Source organism: Aythya ferina (assembly GCF_964211825.1).
Source record: "Aythya ferina genome assembly, chromosome: 1".
Taxonomy (NCBI): Eukaryota; Metazoa; Chordata; class Aves; order Anseriformes; family Anatidae; genus Aythya; species Aythya ferina.
In genome coordinates, this window is record NC_140296.1 from 152,999,316 (window position 1) to 153,018,993 (window position 19,678).

Here is a 19,678-nt window from a genome sequence, read left to right on the forward strand (position 1 = left end):
TGCTTTGTGAGGAGGATATTTCATTGCCTGCCTGAATGTGGGGCAGGAGGGCTGAGGGTCTGGCCATGCAGCTCGTCTTCCCAAATATGTGAAGTGGGATGTGAAGTGGGACTGTCCATCCCCTGTCTGTCCCCAACCTGCCCCACGAGAAGGAGCAATAGCTGCTCACAGCTATTGCTATTGGGCAACCAAAGGCCGGGCTTTAATTGCTCATTTATCTCCCCTAGGCTTGCCTCTAGCTCCTACAGCTGGCTCTGGCCTTGTAGGGCTGGGTCACAGACTGCCAATAAAACAAATTCAAGCTTGGGCAGGACGAAGAGGTGCCGGAGCGAGCTGAGCACGTTCCCCACGGAACCGGTCTGCAACCTGCTGGTTGTGTTGCTTCGTCAGCCTTTGAGCTGAGTTTTTTAGCAATAAGGAGCCGGAGACATCCCGTGGTTTGCCTGGTGGTGTGGGGCAAAGCTGGGCTTCGGCCGTGCCCAGGCTGGCCTCAACACCAGGCAGCCACAAGACAGGATGCTGCGCAGCCTCACCCACGCGCCTTGCACCACCTCCCACGGCTAGACCTGAAAAAACATAATAATAAAGAAAAAAAAAAAAAATAGATGGAGGGGGAGGAGGGGAGGGAAGGGGGAGCGCTCCCGCGCGGCGCGCCCCCGCGGCGGCGGCGTGAGCGCGCCCGGCTCGTGCCCGCGGGCGCGGGGCTGGCAGGCGCGGCGCTGCCCGGCTCGGCGCGGCTCGGCGCGGCTCGGCACGGCCCCGCCATGGACGGGGGCGCCTTCGGAGCGGGGAAAGCCGGCGGCGCCTTCGACCCGCAGGCCTTCCTCCGGCAGCCGCACACCCTGCTGCGGCTCCTCTCCTGGGTGAGCCCGGGATGGGGACCGGGGATGGGGACGGGGCTGGGAACGGGTCGGGAACGGGACGGGCTCGGGGGAGACCCCCCCCCCCCCCCCGGCTGCAGGGCTGGCAGGCGGCACGGTCCTCGCCCCCCCCTGCACATGCACACCTATATATATACATATATATAGGTTATATATATACATACACCCTTATTCTCTCTATATACAATACCCTTCCCATATGCTAGATCTCCTAAATCGCTGCCTGTGCTGTACATTGCGTAATATACCCCATTATTCCCACTAGGACGGTTCCCTACGTGGTGCTGTAATATATCCATTAGCTATCCGCTGCGTGCACCTATGGGGGTACGCACCGCTGCGCCTCCCCGCACACCTCCCCGTGCGCACACATCCAGGGCTATGCGTGCTTGGCTATCTCCTGTGGTCGTATTTCCCTATATAACACATCCACGCGCATATATCGCATAGGTGCGTGCACGCAGCCCTCGGTACATCCCAGATATAGCGGGGAGAGCTTTGGGGTTTCACCCCTGGGGTGATGCCGCAGGGTGTGCGGGACTTGGCGGTGCCTGGGCGAGCTGCTGGGGGGGCTCTGCGCTTCCCCGTCTTGCTTTCAACCCACCCCAGACTCTTTTCCCTGCAATGTTTGCCCCCCATCCCGCCCTACGCCAGCGCGTCCCCGCAAGAAGGTCATTGGGATTAAGGGAGCGAGCTGCGGCGGGCAGCCGGCGCGGGAGAGATTGAGGTCTGGGCCGGGAGCAGAGGAGGGAGAGGGCAGGGAGAGGGAGCCGGGGGACACATGCGCACCGGAGGGGGAGGCGCGAGCCGCCTGAAATGGGAAAATAAAATAAAATAAAATAAAATGCAGCGAGCGGCGCGAGGGGAACGGGGGATTGAAGGGAAGGTGGCCGCGGGGGGTGCCGTCCGTCCGTCCGTCCGTCCGCGGGGGTCGTGACTCGAGGGTGGCTGGAGAGCTGCTAGATGGCTGGGGATGGGATTAACGTTTCGGGGGTGGCCTGTCCATCTGTCCATCCGTCCGTCTGGCTGTCCGGGCTTGTTTACAGGGGGACGCGTGACCCCCTTCCCCGAGCGGGCAGAGCGAGGGTGATGGACGCGGGGTGACCTACAAAGGCTCGCCTGCCTCTAATCTCTGGGACAGAATTTCCTCTTTCTCCCTCTCTGCCTTCTTCTTTTTCCTTTCTTCTTTTTTTTTTTTTTTTATTCCCCTCCTCTGTGACTTCATTCGAGCACTGCAGGGTTCTGGCTTCCCAAAGGTGAGGCAGAGAGAGAGCAGGAAATAAGGATTTTTTATTTTTTTTGGGGGGGGGGCACCTGTTCTGCTCCAGAGTGTCTCAGGTGCTGTCGGGTCACCCTCTGAGCTCAGCCCCGTGCTCCCCAGGTCCCCCCAGCAAGGAGCACGTCCCAGGGACCAGCCTGTCCCTGCCACCCCATGGTGTTTCCCCATCTCTGAGGGTCTGACCTTGACAGAGGACAGGCTGCGTTTTACCCCAGGTGCTGTGGGATGGACCTGTGGGAACTCATGTTCTATTGTAGGGGCTGGAACTGCTGCAGGTCAGCAAGGGACCCGGCATTCACCTTTTTTCTCCCCAACAACAGGTTCCTCCCTGTGCTTTTTCACTGGTTTTGTCTGGTCTCTCCTGCTGAGCACCTCTCCCTCCCCACAGCCAGGGGAGGCAGTCCCCAAATATTTAGTCATGATTATTTTTTTTCCTCAAAACTTGAGTCCCAGAAAGGTCCTGATGGGTGTTGAAGTCCCGTCTCAGGCTGTCACAAGGGGCCCTTTTGGCCCCTTCCATAAATCAGCTGAACTTTGCTCAAAAAAAATAATGGTTCGTGGTTGTTTCGCCCTTCTCACTCCCTCTGGGAGAGATTTCAGATGCTGAGATGCTCGGGGCCATCAGGGCAAATCTATTCACGGCTGTTTTTTTTTTTTTTACCCATTTCTTTCCATGCTCTTATGCCCTTCGGTTTAAATGGTGCTGCTCCCTCCCTGCTCCTCTCCCCTGGGTGCATTTACAGGCGGCGAGCGCATCCGCACTTAGCCCGCGTATTGCCGGGCCCCGCGAGCTGAACCCTTCTGTCGATGAAGGGCTCGTCCTCGCTGTGCTGTCCCAGGAGCCTTCCCTTCCCACCCCAGGACCTGATGGAAACGCTTCGATGCCTCCTCACATCTCACGTGCCTTTCGCCTCGCCGTGGCTAGCCGGAGACTCCTTTTGGCTGGCTGCACGTGACGAGGTTTCATTAAGAGCAGAATATCTTTACGGTGGCTTCCCGAGGCAATGACCTTGTGCTGGGGCCACGCCGTGTTTTAGAAGACAGTCCCGACACCCAAGTGTGTATGGCATTTTACCAGCGGGCAGCAAAGCTGGCTCGTGCCCACAGGGCTTGCAGCCCGATGCAGGCAGTGCTTTGGTGCTTCGGAGGGCCTGGGGCTGTCCCTGCCGCTGAAATTCCCGGCTTTGAGGGTCCGCAGCAGCTCGTGCCCTCTGCCTCCTCTCCTTCACGTGCTTTTTGGTCAGTGGCTGCGTGGTGTTGGCAAGCGATAAAAGGAAAGCGGCCTCTGCTCTGAGCCAAGCTCCGGGCATGGCTCCTCACGAGGTCCCCTTCGCGTGGGGACCCCTTTTTAAGCTCCACTGGGGCTTTTTGGGGTCGGTGCTGGTGGGAGAGGACAGGCAGTGGATGCGCACAGCCCCGGTGTGCTTCAGGGCTGGGCGCAGCAGGTTGTGCTGTGCCCAGCCTGACATTTCCAGGAAAGACCTTGGAGCAGGGACAAATCACCCGTAAATGGCATCTGCAGATAAAAATCTGAGAAGCGGCACAGAGGGACAGAAGGCAATGCTGAAATACGAGCAAAAAAAAAATAAATTGCTCTGAATAAAAGGGAACTCTTCCTGGTGGACAAAGGCGCGATTTGGGGGCACTTCGCTCAGCAGCCACTTGGCGATGTGGGGGCAGTCTGGAAAGCACGGGAGGACCTGGGTGGCAGCGTGGAGAAGGCAGGGTATGGCCCAAGGGAGCTGTCACTAGGAGCAGTGGGGCAGAAGCTGCTGTTTGACCATGGGAAGAGCGTAAAACGGGACGGAGCTTCCCACAGTGCCCCCAGGAAACCTCTTCCTCCCTCACTGTCTGCTGCCCCATCCTTCCCAGCAGCCGTGGGCTCCCAAACGTGGGCAGCAGAAGGGTTAATTGCTGCCAAGCCGGGCGTGAAAAAGAGCAGGCTGGGGAGGAGAGCCTGCTGGGGATCCCAGGGCAGGAATTAAGGATGCAGGAATTAGGGATGTGGAGCCTCTCCCCCTCCCCGCATCACCTGCTCCAGCTCAGCCCCGGGGAAGCCGGTGCCATGTGGCTGGCGGCCAGGGAAAGGGGCTGGGGGTTAACGCCACCCGTTTTGGGGGAATTTAGGGCTGTGTCCCCCCTGCCAACACAGGGGGGAAGCCCCAGGGTCAGGGCTCGTCAGGACACCGCTGTGCGTGCAGTGCCAGCAGCGGGGGACAAACAGAGGCCTCCTGCTTCCGAGCTGCTGGTCCCACGCGTACCAAAAGCTGTGTGTTTTCTTCAAAATGAGCAAAACACATGGAGATTTAACGATGATGATGATGATAATAATAATCCGTGGCTGTGCAGGGCTCTCCAAAGCTTTCCAGAAACCGCGGCTGAACGCAAATGAAAACCCCCTCATCTCTGCCAGGCCGGCATTTGATATCTCCCTCGTCCTCGCATTTTTAAATAGATTTATTCCTGGTTGCTGCCAGATCAGGCACAGGAGAGGTTATTGCCTCCTTCTGCCCGAGATGGATTTGATTTGAAGTCCCGCAAGCCATATTACGTCCCCAAACCGTTTCCTTTCCCTAATGGAATAAACCGGGGGGCTGGGGAGGGGGAGAGGAAGCAGGCAGGGCAGCAGAGCCCACGGCCGGAGGGCACTGCCACAAGCCAAAGCAGCCTCATCCCTGATAAAAGGCCCTGGTGGGGATTTTGGGGAAGGAGTTATGGCAAATTCCGGGGAGGAGGTGCAGGAAAATCCTAGCACAGCACCCGGAGGCCCATCACATGATGCCTGGGGCTGGGGATGGGCAGCGTGCTGGGGACCTCACATGATGCTCAGGAGTTTGTGCCTGGCCGGAGCAGATTTCTGGGGCCAGAAAAAAGAGGTCTTTCATGGGGGGGATGTGGCTTTCTGTCCACTTGGCACATTGTAAGCCTTCACACCCCTGTAACAGCCCCTGGGAAAGCGGGGCAGGAAAACTCTCAGCCTCCCCCCCCGCCTCATCCCGCAGTGCCCTAGCATTAAATTCATTATTTTTTTTCGGTGTCTTTCAGCGAGTTCCTCTGGCTGTGTCAGCTCTGCAAAGGGCCCTGCTCTGGGCTTCTCCAGGTGCCTCGGTTAAAACAAGCCCAGGGAAATGTCTGCAGCAGCCTGTGATGATGTGCTGTCAAAGGAGCAGTGAAAACAGGGTCCCAACAGCAGGCGGCTTGCCCAGATCCCCTCTAAGTGCTCTTTTCTGTCCCTTTTTCTAGTCAGCAGCTGAATACATTACTGCTTGTGTGCCACGAATGGGCACCTCCAAAGAGATGTTACACCTGCCCGGCTGGTGTTGCTCCCGGAGGCCTAAGGAAACCTGCCCAACCTAAAAATCCGGTTACTTTAAGCCCCGTCGAGTTTCTTCAACAGCCTCGCCGAAGAAATGAGGCCACTCCAAAAGCAAAACGCCTGCCTGGTTGTCACGACCACGCGCAGGGAAGGAGCAGGGGAGAGGTCCCCAACAAGAGCGCTGTGCTGCTGTGGGGGATATCAGGGTGCGGGGCTTTGCACCAGCCTCCTGCACATCACTTCCCAGCTGTAGGTGTATTTTGGGGTGTTTTCTTACTCTCTGTACACAAAGCTTTGTGTACTGGGGACTCGTTGTGCGAAATGGGGCCGTGGTGTTCCCAGGTGCCGTGCTAGGTCAGCGGGCTTCTGCCCACCACCAAGACGTAGCTGCTGTGGGTTAAATATTCAGTTCAGCCTCCTGCTGGGAAATTTCGGGGGGTGGGGATGTCCCTCTGGTCTTGGGCACTCAACTGTTCCTTTAGGAAGTGCTGATGCAGGCAGGTCTGAAGGGACAGAGGCGAAAAGGAATTATTCTGCTGCTTGTGCTCGGTGAGAGCCCTTCCAGGTCAGCGGCAAACCAGGAGATAAGAGCCCAGAGAGGACGTGTATCATGGTAGGAACAGAGTAACCAGAGGCGTCTCTGGGGAGAGGCTGTTGCAGAAGTTCACTCATCCCAAAATGAGCAAGGAGAGACTCAATACAGAGTGTTGCAAGGCTTGACCTGACTCAGGGAGTCGACACTTTACCATTATTGAGCCCTGAAACAAAAATGAACAGCAGGCTAAGCCTCTTTTGAGGCTATTTCTCGTCTTCCAAGTGAAGCTCTGCACTCGCTTTGTAACCTCAGTATCAGGAGGGTGTTTCAGGTGGCAGTGTCAGCCCTGGCAGCACCTGGACTTCACTTCGAGCAGTCTCTTGGCCCTCTGGTAGGTCGGAGGAATAGAGCACGTACAGCCCAGCCTGCCATTAACTGCGGGAGACCTCCTGCTGAAAGACCCCGCGTGTAACTCTCTGCGACTTGCTGCCTTCCTAAACCACTCAGGCTGAAATCTCGAGGACCAGACCTTTGCTTTGGGTTTAAGAGGTTTTTATTGGCTTGTGTTTTTCATGGGCAATTTGAGCAAAGTGTGATCAATTTTGATTTTCGAGGAGGAGGAAGAGGAGGAGAAATCAGCTGTTTAATCTCCTATCTTGGAAATCTCTTTCTGACTTTCAGAGAACCCATACAGCCCCGATGCTTAGGGGCACCACCTCCCAGCTCTGTTGGGTTGCAGCGGTGTGTCAAAAACACGCTCGACATCAGCCACACACGCAGGACCAAATTATGAGCTTTTGAGTGAAAAAATTATACTGGTGTTAGTAGATACGTGTTAGAGCTTGGCAGCTGAAACGTGGGCACCGTTGAGGGCTGTCAGGGTTGCTCTTGATGCTCTTGGTCAAACAGCAGAGCTCTGGGCTGTGGGACTGGGGCATCCACCAAAGGTCTCGAGATACCCTGCAAAGAAAAACCTGCAAGTGCCACCTTCATCTTCCTCTCCTCCTCCGGCGGCTGCTGTTTGGTTGAGATGAAGGAGTGGGGCTGCCGTAAATACCTCTCTGCCGCGGTGAGCCTGCCGTGTCAGAGAGGGCTGGCCCTGCGGCAGGTGACAAAGGCTAAGTCGGTGAGCGAAGATTAAACTGGCAGCTGCGGATTAGGGCCTTCCTACCTGGCCTCATCCTTAATTCTGCCTGGTTTAAAATAACACACGGCAGGTAGGGAGTGCTGATGGGGGCCCTTCTCCTGCAGCTGTGATCAGATTTTGGCGTTAGCCACGGTGACGGTGAGTGCAAGAGGCAGAAATCTTGCAAAAGCTCATCCTGTTAGATCTTCTAAATGGCTGTAAGAGGTGATAAAATGCTCTTAAAAAGAAGTAAAAAAAGCCCAAGCAGAGGGGCAGAAGATGTGCAAGGGGGTGGGGAGAGCGGGAACCCAGCAGGTCAGCAGGAGGAGCTGGGGCTGTGGGAGGGCGAATGGGGAAAAGAGCTTGGTACCTTCATGGATAAAATTGGAGAACAAATGCGTGGTGGAAACAATGACTTCCTAGAAGGGAAAGGAGTGGGTAGGAGGAAAAGTGCAAAGTAAGCAGATTGCTGCTGCTGGTAGCTCTTGCACGCAGGCGCCCGCGCCAAAGCCTTATCCGAATTCACACTCCACGTCACCTCCCCATGTGTCCACGGGAAGCCGCCCTTCCTCCGGGCTGAGGCTGCTTTACATCTGTTTGGATCAAATGGATAAAAAAAAAAAAAAAGCATCCAGAAGTGCCCTATTTTAAGCTAATCCTCTGAAATAAAATACAACTCCCCAGGGCCACATTCCAGGCGAGGCTGTGGGACAGGAGTGATGCTGGTGGAGAGCGGCCACGCTTGCAGGAGCAGGTCCAGAGGGGGCTTGCCCTGATGTGCCTCCCACCTCTTTCCCCCTCTAGGTGTTCTCCATCGTGGTGTTTGGCTCCATCGTCAATGAAGGCTACGTGAACCGCGTGGACGACTCGCAGGAGCACTGCATTTTCAACCGCAACCGCAACGCCTGCAACTATGGCATCACCGTGGGCGTCCTCGCCTTCCTCAGCTGCCTTCTCTACCTGGCTCTGGATGCCTACTTCCCGCAGATCAGCAGCGTCAAGGACCGCAAGAAGGCAGTGCTCTCCGACATCGGTGTCTCGGGTGAGCTTCCTGGCACAGTGCTGCTCTTCAGTGCTGGCCGCTGCCTCTGCTCTTCTCCCCACCAGGTGCCAACCTGGATGCCCAGCTCCCTGCTACCGAGCCCCTTTCCCATCCCCTGTCCCCAGGGGATGTAGGATATTGAGGATATCTCAGCAGCTTTCCTTAGGATAAGGGCTTTTATCGCTGCTGAGCTAAGCAGAGGCCAGTTGTGCGCCTGCGGGCTGGCTGCTCCTGCTGCGGCTCCCTTGGAAGGAGCTGCTCTTCACTCGTCCTTGCAGGACAGGGGCGTGAAGCTGTGGTGATTGCTCTTGTACTGAGAGCCAAATGCAGGTCCTGTGATCAATCCAAGCACAAGCAAACAAAACCTCCTCCCGCTGACTCTCCTGAGGTACCTTCTGCAGGCACCTATCGTCACCTTGATGGTTTAGCTGTCCGTGAACCTACTCACTGAGCTTAGAAAGCCTGCACAGGCAGAATTTGGCCCAGCCTGCAGTGCACTGGCAGGTCTCATCGGGTTGCAGTTTCCAGAGAAATGCGATGTGTTTGTGATTTGCCCTTACGTGCCTTCTTGATCTCTCTCCCCTTCCCCTTTGGCGTGCTGCTGGTGGCCCATCCCAGCCTTTTGGGCATTCCTGTGGTTCGTTGGCTTCTGCTTTCTGACCAACCAGTGGCAAGCTTCCAAAGAAGAGGACAACCCGATGAACGAGGGAGGGGATGCAGCCCGAGCAGCCATCACGTTCTCCTTCTTCTCCATCTTCACCTGGGTGAGTAGAGAAGCCGTGACATCGGATCAAGCGTCCTCTGCAGCATGTTAGCCTGTGGGGAATGGGAGGTGGGTGGCTCTGGGATCCCAGTTCACATGGCTTTGGAGAAGGAAGAGCAGGAGGAGAGGTTGCTGAAAGGGAAGCCTGGTGTGGTGGTTTCACACTGATGGCTCTGCCATGCTGCTCTATCACTCCCCGTCCCAAAAAGAACAGGGGCAGAAAATATGACAGTAAACGCCTCGTGGGTTGAGATAAGGACAGGGAGATCACTCACCAAGAGCTGTCGTGGGCAAGACAGACTCAGCATGGGAAAATTAATATAATTTATTACCTATTGCTAGTAGGTTAGAGCAGAGAGAACTAGTACCACGGGGTCCATCCATCCATCCCCAAGGAGCAAACTGCTCCAGCATGGGTCCCCCACGGGTGGGTGGCAGCTTCCCCCAGATCCCCTGCTCCTGCGGGGGCTCTCCATGGGCCGCAGCCTCCTCCAGGCCACATCCACCTGCTCCACCGGGGGCTCCTCCACCCATGGGGGGGCTGCAGCGTGGAGATCTGCTCCATGTGGGACCCATGGGCTGCAGGGGGACAGCCTGCTCCACCAGGGGCCTCTCCACAGGCTGCAGGGGAACTGCTGCTGCGTGTCTGGAGCACCTCCTGTCCTCCTGCTGCATGACCTTGGGGTCTGCAGGCATGGGTCTCTCACATTTCTCACTCCTCTCTCCCAGCTGCTGTCTCACAGCAGATTTGTTTCCCCCTTCCTTAAATCTGCTCTCCCAGAGGCCCAACCAGTGTCTCTCTCTGGCTTGGCTCTGGCCAGCAGTGGGTGCTTTTTGGAGCCACCTAAAGTTGTCTCTGCTCTGACATGGGGCAGCTGCTGGGCTCTGCTCACAGAAGCCACCCCTGAAGCCCCCCGCTACCAAACCCTTGCCACGTAAACCCAATACACCTGGGAAGCAAGGACACCAGAACGTATGTGGAAGGAGACCTCACAGAGACTCCAGTCAAGAGTGTCCTTGACAAACCTCCAGGATGACCTTGTGCAAGCCAGCCTCCCCAGGCATCATTTCCCTGCACGTGAAAGGATTTTAACAGCCCTTTCAGCTCATCGATGCTAAGCAGAGAAGGGAGCTCCAGAACAGGGGTTCAGCGCTCTCCCTTCTTCATCCCATCGCATGAAAATGCTTGGTGGCCACAGGAGGCTGCAGCCACATCCCTCCCAGGCTGTACCCATGACTGCAGCTCCACTCAGGAATGGCTTTTTCAGAAGATGACTGCAGGCTTTTTAGACTTCCCTTTCCCAGCAATCCCTTGTTCCCTGTTCAGTATAAATCCCCCCTGCAATTCTCATCCCATCTCTGAAAGCACCGAGTCCTTGTAGCTTTATCTGCTGTGTTGGGCAAGTGCTGGTAGGAAGGGTGCCGAAAGACAACAAAGCTGTCAGAGGGAGGGGGGCTGCCAAACGCTGAGCACCAGCCAAAATGACAGGAGGGACCAGGGGCAGCAGTGTGACCCCCCCACAAGCCAAGCCCCTTGCTCGAGTGCTGCCAAGGGCAAGCAGTGGTGTCCCTTGAGCTCCAGCACAATGTGTTTTTTTTTTTTTTTTTTTTTTTTTTTTTTCTTAATTTCAGTCAAATGCTCTGGTTTGTTCTTTCTTACTGATTCTCCTCCCCACACCTCTCTCTCTCCTCACAGGGCTTCCTCACCTTTCTGGGTTTCCGGCGACTCAGGGACATTACTTTTCAGGAGGAATACAACACGCTGTTCCCCAACTCCCCGTCCTTGCTGCCATAGTGCCCCTCGCTGGTGGCGAGCCTGGGGGCAGGGACAAGGGGTGCAGATGAAGGAGGCTGTCGAGCAGTCGGCTCCAACGCTCTGACCACGGGCGTTTGTTCGCGTGTTCCTCCTCTGCCCCTTCTCTCCCTCACCCGAACTAATGCTGTGTAACACTTGTGCCTTTCTTTTGATGACTGCTCAGACCTAATATTTCAGCCAGGAGATGCCTTCTGCCCCCACCACTGTATCTTCTCCATTCCTCCCAGCCCTCATTCCCCAAACTCTTCCCTGTGGGGCAGTTCGTGACCTGCCAAACCGCTCAACGCTGTCGGGGATGCTCTGGGAAGACGAGACGTGCCTTTTGGGGTCTGCAATGCTGAACCCCATGCCCAGGCTCCCTGCTGGCCACCCCGTTGCAGCTTGTCCCTCTTCTCCTTGCCACGGAGCTGGTGCCTTATGCAGGGCAGCCTGAACCTGGACAGGCGTCGCGCACTAACCCGTAACCACTACTAACCCTCCTTTTGTTTGTTTCTCTCTCTCGGTACGTTCCCCTCTCTCTTTCTCCCGTCCCCTCTCTGCTTCCCATCTCTCCCCGTCCCCCCTTGAAGGTGGGCCAGGCGTTCCTGGCGTATCAGCGCTTCCGGCTGGGCGCCGACTCGGCCCTCTTCTCCCAGGACTACATGGACCCCAGCCAGGACTCCGGCATGCCTTACGCTCCCTACACGAACGAGGAGGATGCTACGGACGCGGTGGGGACGTACCAGCAGCCTCCTCCGGCAGATGCTTTCGACACCGAGACACAGGGGTACCAAACGCAGAACTACTGAGCCGCCGATGCCCCTTCCCCGGCCCCTTTCCCTTCTGCCCCCTTTCCCACTGCCGGCAGCAAGCCGAGGCACAAACCAGACACGTGCGTAGCGGCACAAGAGGTGGCTCTCAGCTATGCTCCAGCCTTCTGGGTCATCTGTTTTTATTTATTGTATTTTTTTTTTCAACAAAGAAAAAGGGTTCCCCGTCGCCTCTTCCCTCTCCTCCCCCCAGAACTACTGGCCAGCACCAACATGTCCCAAAATCTGTCACCGAGGGAGGTCCCCCCCCTTCGCTCCTCTCCCTCCTTCAGTGGGGCAGGGGGGAAGGATGCTGGGGGTGGAAGGGAAGAGGTGTTTCTAGGCGAGGCGATGCTGCTCCATGCTGCAGGAGATGCGGGAGCGTCCGAATTGGGCCCGAGGGCCTGTTGGCTCAGGGAGGGGAGGGTGGAAGGGGGGCAGGCTGAGAGCTGGCATGCAGGCGTGCGAGGGTGGAGGGGGGGCTGCATGGAGGGGTGAGGGTGCCCTTCCATTTGAGTGGGGAAATGCTTTATTTTCAGAGGGTTTTGGGGGGGAGCGGGAGAGGGGAGGGAGCACAAAGAGAGAAAACGGGAAGGGCAAGAGGAATATTTGCAGGTACAATCAAAAAAAATGCAGCTTTTTGTAGATTTTGCTGTAGATGAAAGCAAGGGTTGAGAGAGCAGAGCAGAGGGGCAGTGCCGTGAGAGCTGCTCCTTCCCTTTGGGTTAAGATGGAGGTGTGTTTCCCCTCATCTCTTTGCCGTTTCACCTGGGCAGGAGGAGGAGAAGGAAGCCAGTTTCACTCCTCGGGTGCTGCTGCAGCCTCCTCCCTTCCTCTGGTAGCATGGCACCACCTCGAGCACAGGGGAATGGAGCAGGACCCCTAGAAAGAAACGTGGCTGCTGTCACACTGGGGGGCCGCCGAGCAGTGAGGGTCCGTAGGTGGGCTTCGTCTCCCATTCGGATGGGGCGGTCAGCACAGCAAGGGGAGAACTTCCTCCATCCTTGCAAAGTTGGTTTGTGCCAGACCGGGCTCTCTGAAGGCTGGTCCTGCTGTATTTTGCATTTATTATACCTTCGTGCTCCTTCTGCAGCATCTGGTAAGTCTTTAAAGCCTCACCTAGGTGGCAGTAGTGCCTCTCGGATAGAGCTCGTAAGGACAGTACTCCACACTCCTCGTGATTTTGCTTCAAGTCAAGACACAGCTCCGGAAGCAGGCTGCTAATTCCGGGATAAAATTAATGTCTGTGCCTAAAGGGAAATAACCGAGCAATAGCCCGATGGGCAATTTTCTGCACAGCCCTCTCAGAGCACAAGCAGTGGGGTATGTCCTGAGGAGCTCTATCCTGAGCAGCCACCGTGGTCCATGCAACGTTGACCCACGTAGCAGAGATCAGGAGCAGCTCTAGCATCCGCAGGTGCTTCACCTGAGCGTTTGGCCCATTCCCTGTAGCATCCCTTGGAGCCAAGAGGATGGGACGCGGGCACGGCCTGTGGTTGTGCAAACATCTCATCTGGAGGACGCTGAGCCTTCCTTCACCCACATCACCAGTCCTCCTAGCACTACTCCAGCTGCCCCACAGCGGTAGAGAAGGGGTAGACAATGTTGAGTTGCAGACCCCAAGAGGGAAGGGGGCACGGTTTCTACCTGCTCCTAGCAGCTTTCAGGAGCTGCTAGACCTCCGCAGGGGTGAGAGGCAAGCCTGTCACTTGCAGACCTGTGCTGCTGGCTGCTATCCCCATGGCTTGCCCTCCCTTGCTGGTGGTTGCTGATGAAAGGGGAACCAACGAACCCTGTAGACATGCAAGGAGGGCCTGGGCAAACGTCCTGTGCTCCGTGGCTGCGAGCGAAAGCAATACTGTACATAGGAGGGGTATTTTTCAGAGGGAAGCCCCTCGGGCTTCTTTTATTTTCCGTGGGATCAGCCTAATATTTAGGCTTGGGAGGGGGTTACTTTATTGAGAGAGATTCGTTATGACTGTGGCTGTGGGGGGGAGCTCCCTCCAGTCCATCTCTCCTAAGGGGGGAGTGGAATGAGAGAATAACGAGGTGGAGGAGGAGAAAAACTCGTTGTACTCACCCAGACTCATCCGTGTCACCCTTCATGCTTTCATTTTGGGTGTTTGGGGGAAGCCAAAGGGGAGAGGAGGCGGCGGCTATAAATAATCAACCCTCGGCATAAAAATACGTTGTCCGTTCTGGGAGGAATCGCCCATTACCTGCCCCATCTCGTCAGGGAGGGGGCGAGGGACCAGGTGCATGAGGTACAGGCCATACATCGGGGCGGTCTACCTGGGGACCTGTTTTAGGGTGTAGCATGGCCCTACCCCCATCAGAGCTACATAGATGGCTAAACATCATGCGGGGGTGACTCACGAGAAAGCCTTCCTTTATCGTCTTTGGCTCGCCTCCCTCGTAACCATCTGATGGCCTCCAGTGGGTTTGAGGTGGGACAAGCCTCCCCCTCAAAATGCAACTTCCAGTGGCATATGGCCATCTCTGGAGATGGCCCTACCCAAGGGGTTGTTTATCTTATCTCAGGCGCTCCTGATAAGGTGCTTCCTGTTTCTGGTGATCATAGGCAAGGCCCGGGCAGCTGGCTGGAACATGTCCCTTTTAGCTCCTCAACTTTGGTGAGATCAGTCCCACTCTGGGGATTAGCAGATCAGAGGGAAGGCTACATAAGCAAAATGATAAGAAGGCTTTCTTCCCGCCATGCCATTTGTCTGGATTACGGAGGATTACGGATCCCCTGCTGGGCGCAACGGCCCATTGATGTCTTCTTATCTTACAAAGCCTCCAAGTAAGGGACTTCTATGAAAGCAGGGGCTGTGAAGGGCAAAGGAATGAGGAACCTTTGCCCCACCTCTACCTGTGGCTTCAACCTCTGGACACGTCCCCATGCCCCTTTTTCCCCTGTCCCCAGCACCCAGTTCATCACCTCATTGCACCCCCTTCCCCTCCGCGTTATTCCTGGCAGTTCCCTCAGGGGAGGAGGGCATTTGTGTCCCCACAGCCTCGCGAGCACTTGGGAGGCCCCGGGAAGGCAGCGTAGCGGGATGGCCTCCACAGGAGGCTCGGCTCTGGTCCCCAGAGCGGGTGCAAGGCAAGGAGCCCAGCGAGGCCACCTCGCGCAGTGAGTCCAAACCATCCATCCAAACAACTCCCTGTGGCACCCGTAACACCACCTGGGCTGCCCTGCCCCTTCCCCTGACACATTACTGCCTGTGTATAGTATATATATTATATATATATATTTCAAAGGATGTATAATATAAAGCTATACATATATACGTATATACGATGACTCGCGGATGGCCTGCTGCATACAGGATCCCCTGAGTGGTCTTGTCTAAGCCCGAGTGTCCCTTCACCCCTCCTCCCCGCTCCCCTGTCCGTCCTCAAACCCCACTACAGCGACCCCCGCCACCTCGGCACCTGTGTTTACAATGTCCTATATATTTGTGGTTAACAAAGTGAAGGTGGTAACTACTGGTGTCTCAATAAAGTTACGACATTCAAAATAACCAAACTATGTGAAAAATTGGTCTGCGTTTTCTTTGTGGAGGGAGGGCTTTTCCAACAGTTGCTTGTTTTGCTTGGCCTGTTTCAAATCACACCCATCAGGTGTCTCTTACCTACTCAGCAGGAAAAGACGAGCAGGAGCTTGAAGTACCACATTAGAACAGGAGACTTATTCTGAAAGGGGTAGAAGGTGTGTATGGAGGACATGCAAAAATATAGTATGAACACCAATGTTTTCACACCAAGGGAAGCAGATCTTTTTATTATTTTGATGTGTCTTTACTTGTATTCATCTGTGTGTGACCATTGCTTGGGTGCCCATCATAGTACACATTTTCAAAACATAAATACTGGGAAACAAGAGCTCTCAAGACTGGGTTTCAGTAAGAGATAGCCCACCCTTAAAAAAAGGATCTCATTTCAACTCGCTCTGTGATAAAAATAAAATTCAAAATGCTACCCTGTGATAATATTTAGATAAAGCTTCCTTCTCATCACTCGAGTACTGGGGTATGTAACGTGCCTGCTATTGTGCAGCTTGAGGACAGCACGCAGAGACACACCATGGTAAACTGGCTGTACCCTGTCCTCCAAACTGGCTCCCTTGAGTACAGCTGAGCACACACACACACTGTAGCTTCACATAAGAGTACACCCAAAAGCGTTGATGTACCCACCTGTCCCTTGATTAACCTTTCTTTGGAAAAAGATCTTCCTACAGCCCTAGCTTTTGGGGTGGAAGTGTTTTAGAGATGTCTTAGCAACGGGAGGAGTTAAGAACTGCTGAGACCAAATTGTCAAAAACAAGCATTTACAATGAGTAAGACTTCAGCATTATGAGTTTGTTTGTTTCTTCTAATCATCTGAAATCTGTTTAATTGCTTTCTGGTATTTCAAGCTCTTATGAGTCACGTTTTGAAGCTTCTCCCTGCAGGCATGACATCTACAAACACAATTCTACTATAAAGTTTTTTTTTTAAAGTTCACATAATCCCAGAACTCTGGGAGATGAGGCTTTATTTAGCACATCATAGAAGTCAGAAAAATCATATGCCTCAGCACAAATGAAACAACCTCATTTCCCTCCCTCAAAACTCCAGCTGGTCTACAGCTCTGTACAAAATCTCTCTTGCAGTGATATTTGTCTCATTCTCTTGGGGGGGATAAACATTCCCTCTCCATCTCCCTTTCTCCTCGCAATAGCTTTCCAACTCTCTGGCAGGTGCTAGGGGAAGGAATTGCTACCTCCTCTCTGTCTCCAGCTCTCCTTCCTTTCATCACGCTCGTTCTCTCTGTTGCTCTATCTCTATTTCTTGGCCTTTTCAGCCTGCCTGGAAATAGCAGCCTACAAATGAGGCAGGAGCATTAGGGCATCTGTGCCCGTGGGAAGCATCGGGCTGCAGTTGGTAGAGGTAGGTGGGGTGAGCTCAGGGTGGAGCTTGCAATGCCACCCCCCTCCACCATCCTTTTCTGTCCATGGTAGGTGCTGAGCAAGTGTAGCAATCTGGCTCTGTCACAGACCCTTCTTTTCTTCCACATCACCTGCTGCAAGCCTTGCCAAAAATCATGACTTTCCTCTCCAGCCCCAGCCTCCATTATTAGCAAAACAAGGCAGAAAAAAAAAGTATCTCCCTAAATGTATCTCGCTTGCGATCAGTAGAGAAAAAATAACTGATGTGAGGGTTTCTGCTGGCGATCCTGTAATTGCCTCCCATTGTGTAGGATGTCTGAATGTCTACTGCAGCACCATGCTGGGGCTGCCCTGTGCTCCCTGCTCCTTGGGGCAGGGTGTTCAATAACATTCTTCATCTTTTATCCTCCAGCCCAGCAGAGTGACCGTGCTTCTCCTTTTTCTGCAGAGAAAACATTTGCAAAAACAGGAAGGCAGTAGTACAGCTTGGCACCAGAAATATCGTGTATATAAAACCTGGCACTGGGACCAGAGAATAACGAGAAGCAATAAATACAAAAAGAGAGAGGGAGAGAGGAATGAGGAATACAGGAGTTTAACATGGAGAGGGAGCTGAAGATTTGGTAGTCATTGAATCAGACAATTCATTTACTGGTGCATGGATGAGTTCAGTGACTGATATCCTGCATTCCTGTGGAGATTTTTGCTGTATGAGAATACAGCATGGTATATAGCTGAAATTCTGGGAGGATTTACTGAAGGTAGGGAGCATAAATAAAACAAAGAACAAATAAGCTCTATCAATACAGCAACAGAAGCTCTGTTGGTGCAGTATTCCATCTAGCACGTACTGCTTAAAGATGCTGGTCTCTGCAAGCAGGTATTCATAAAGCAGGAAATGAGCTTCAGTAGCACTTTCCTTTTGGAAGATTGCAAAAGGATGGACAAACCTGCATTTAGCATTGTAAGCAGCCTTGCTTGGCAAATCAAACTATTCACTTTTTGCAGACTAAGTAGTTAAGTGCCTTGCTCAATCTTAGGGCAGAAGCTCAGTGACAGAGCCACAAGAATATCCTGAAGCTGGCACAACTATTTTCACCAACAGAAAATGTTTTGCACCAGGTCAGTTTTCCAGCCCAAATGAGGAAAAAAAAAAAAAAAAAGAAGAATAAAAAAATGGAATGACAGTGATCAGTGACTATGAGAGCTGAAGTCATACATTTAAACTAGGAACAAGGCATACAACTACAAAGAGGTGACTAGTCATTGTACAAACACAGAAAATGGCAGCTTTTCTATCTCACACCTTTAGGAGAGTTGTTTTACTCATTGAAATAATATTCTGCCCTATCACAGACACACGCAGACTCCACTCTTGCTAGTCTCAGAAAGACTCGCAGACATAAGATACAAATGACTCCTAAAACCCCCAGTCCTGCAATGCAATACACGCTGGCAGTCTCCGAGCACGTCCAAAGCCTTGCTGATTTCAGTGGTGTTCTGTGCAAGGACAGGGTCTGCCTGTGCTCATCAAGGTGCAGGACTGCAACCTTGAATGTCATTAAATAAGCATAAGCTTTTGCTGCAATGCTGAAAAAGTGACATCGTGTTTTAAAGCAGATAAACTTGCCTGTTGCTTTTCAGCAGCACACACAATGCTGTTCTAGGCAGATTTCTGCAGCACCGGGAATTCTTGGTCCTGGTAAGAAAACAGATCTTCATTAGTACTAAATCCATCCATCCTACTTTTAATTTTAATGCAGACTCGAGCTCCATTACTAAAATTATTTGTACCCACTCACAGCTTTACTCACAGGAATACTTCAAATGACATTGGTGAAACCAAGCTTATGCATAAAGCTAAACATGTGAAAATTTGTGTGTAGACTGAGACTCTAAATTTAGCATTTTCTTCTATCTTTCATGAATATAGCCTTTAAAAAGTAATTCTGCCTCTGTACCTAAGTCTGCTTGAATGGCTGAATATCTGTGAGTCTTTTCAGCCTGAAGGGAAGAGAAAGGATCTGAAATCTTTGTATATTTGGAAGAAAGAGATGTAACAAAACAATAGACAAAGGATTTACAGGAAAGGGAGCTGGAATCCTCTGGCAGGATCCCCTGCAGCAAAACCCATCATTCCATAGAATGAGGTTAATTAACTGGCAATTATTTCTGAAGTGCATCTGAATCTAATATATTTGCCACAAAGATGTCATTAAAAGAGTATCAAGTGGCTGCTGGAAGTCAAGACTACTTAACACTCATGCCCTCACCACAACTGTGCTGCTACATGACTGCAACTGCAAGTCTCTCGTGCTGGAGCCCCTTCAGCCTGGGTTCACCCAGAGAAATGTGCTCTGTGCCCAGCACCCTGGCGCTGCAGCCTGTCTACCTGTCATCACACACTTCAGGTCATGCCAGTCACACACCTGGAGGGCTCTTCCACTGACTTGTAATCATAGAATCATAGAAACATAAGGTTGGAAAGGACCTACAAGGTCATCTAGTCCAACCGTCCTATTACCAACACTACCCACTAACCTACTAAATTGTAACTCATAGCACCTTGTCCAGGCTCTTCTTGGACACCGCAAGGGACTGTGACTCCACCACTTCCCTGGGCAAAAATAATATACACATCTCTTCCTTATAAAATCGTATAAATCATACAAATGCCTCTGCCAGTATGGTAGCTCTTTACAGGCTGTGGAGTTCTAGCAATGGGAATTTCACTCATCAACCACTTGGAAGACACACACCCCATACGCATCGTCCTTTGATTCCTGTGACCTCCTCCCACTCCAGGAGAGCTGGTTAAGTGGGAACTGCCCCTCCTGGCAGAGTTCACCTCAGCCTCAAAAACACAAAGATAGGTTCTAAAGGGTGAATAAAAGAAGTTGTTTTTGCACGTCTTGTGGGCAGGCAGGCTGGCAGGGCTGAGCAGGAGAGCTGAGGGCAGCCGGTCCCATGGCAGTTGCCCCTACCAATGGCTCCCCAGGTGTTTTTCTGAAGATCAGACCCCAGCAGTCACTCCACGCCATCAGAGCGATGTGCTGCCTGCTCCTGGCACTTTGTGGCCAGCTTTTTGACGACCAGAAGGCGCAGAGATGACAGAGCAAGCTCTGTTCAGCACTGCCAACTACCAGAACAAGAAGCAGCGGGCACAACCCGGAGCACAGCAGGCTCCCTTCCACCA

The 19,678-nt window shown here is 53.4% G+C and overlaps 1 protein-coding gene and 1 long non-coding RNA gene across 4 annotated transcripts; one reads left to right on the forward strand and one right to left on the reverse strand.

Moving 5' to 3' along the window:
- The first annotated feature begins 716 nt into the window (after positions 1 to 716).
- SYNGR1 (synaptogyrin 1) lies at positions 717 to 11,669 on the forward strand. 2 transcript variants are annotated; one of them, XM_084506587.1, is made up of 4 exons: positions 717 to 863; positions 7,942 to 8,179; positions 8,798 to 8,943; positions 10,639 to 11,669. In XM_084506587.1, the coding sequence occupies exons 1-4, from the start codon at positions 765 to 767 to the stop codon at positions 10,735 to 10,737; spliced, it is 582 nt and encodes a 193-aa protein (XP_084362713.1). In that variant the 5' UTR covers positions 717 to 764; the 3' UTR covers positions 10,738 to 11,669. The 2 variants fall into 2 exon arrangements, with proteins under 2 accessions (XP_084362713.1, XP_084362712.1); XM_084506586.1 differs by having other exon boundaries at positions 11,328 to 11,669.
- LOC311430179 lies at positions 10,841 to 19,628 on the reverse strand. 2 transcript variants are annotated; one of them, XR_014688604.1, is made up of 4 exons: positions 19,467 to 19,628; positions 18,444 to 18,486; positions 18,113 to 18,181; positions 10,841 to 16,924 (listed from the first exon to the last, which is right to left on the reverse strand). It is a non-coding gene; the product is annotated as an uncharacterized lncRNA (long non-coding RNA). The 2 variants fall into 2 exon arrangements; XR_014688605.1 differs by lacking the exon at positions 18,444 to 18,486 and having other exon boundaries at positions 19,048 to 19,628.
- Positions 19,629 to 19,678: the final 50 nt, after the last annotated feature.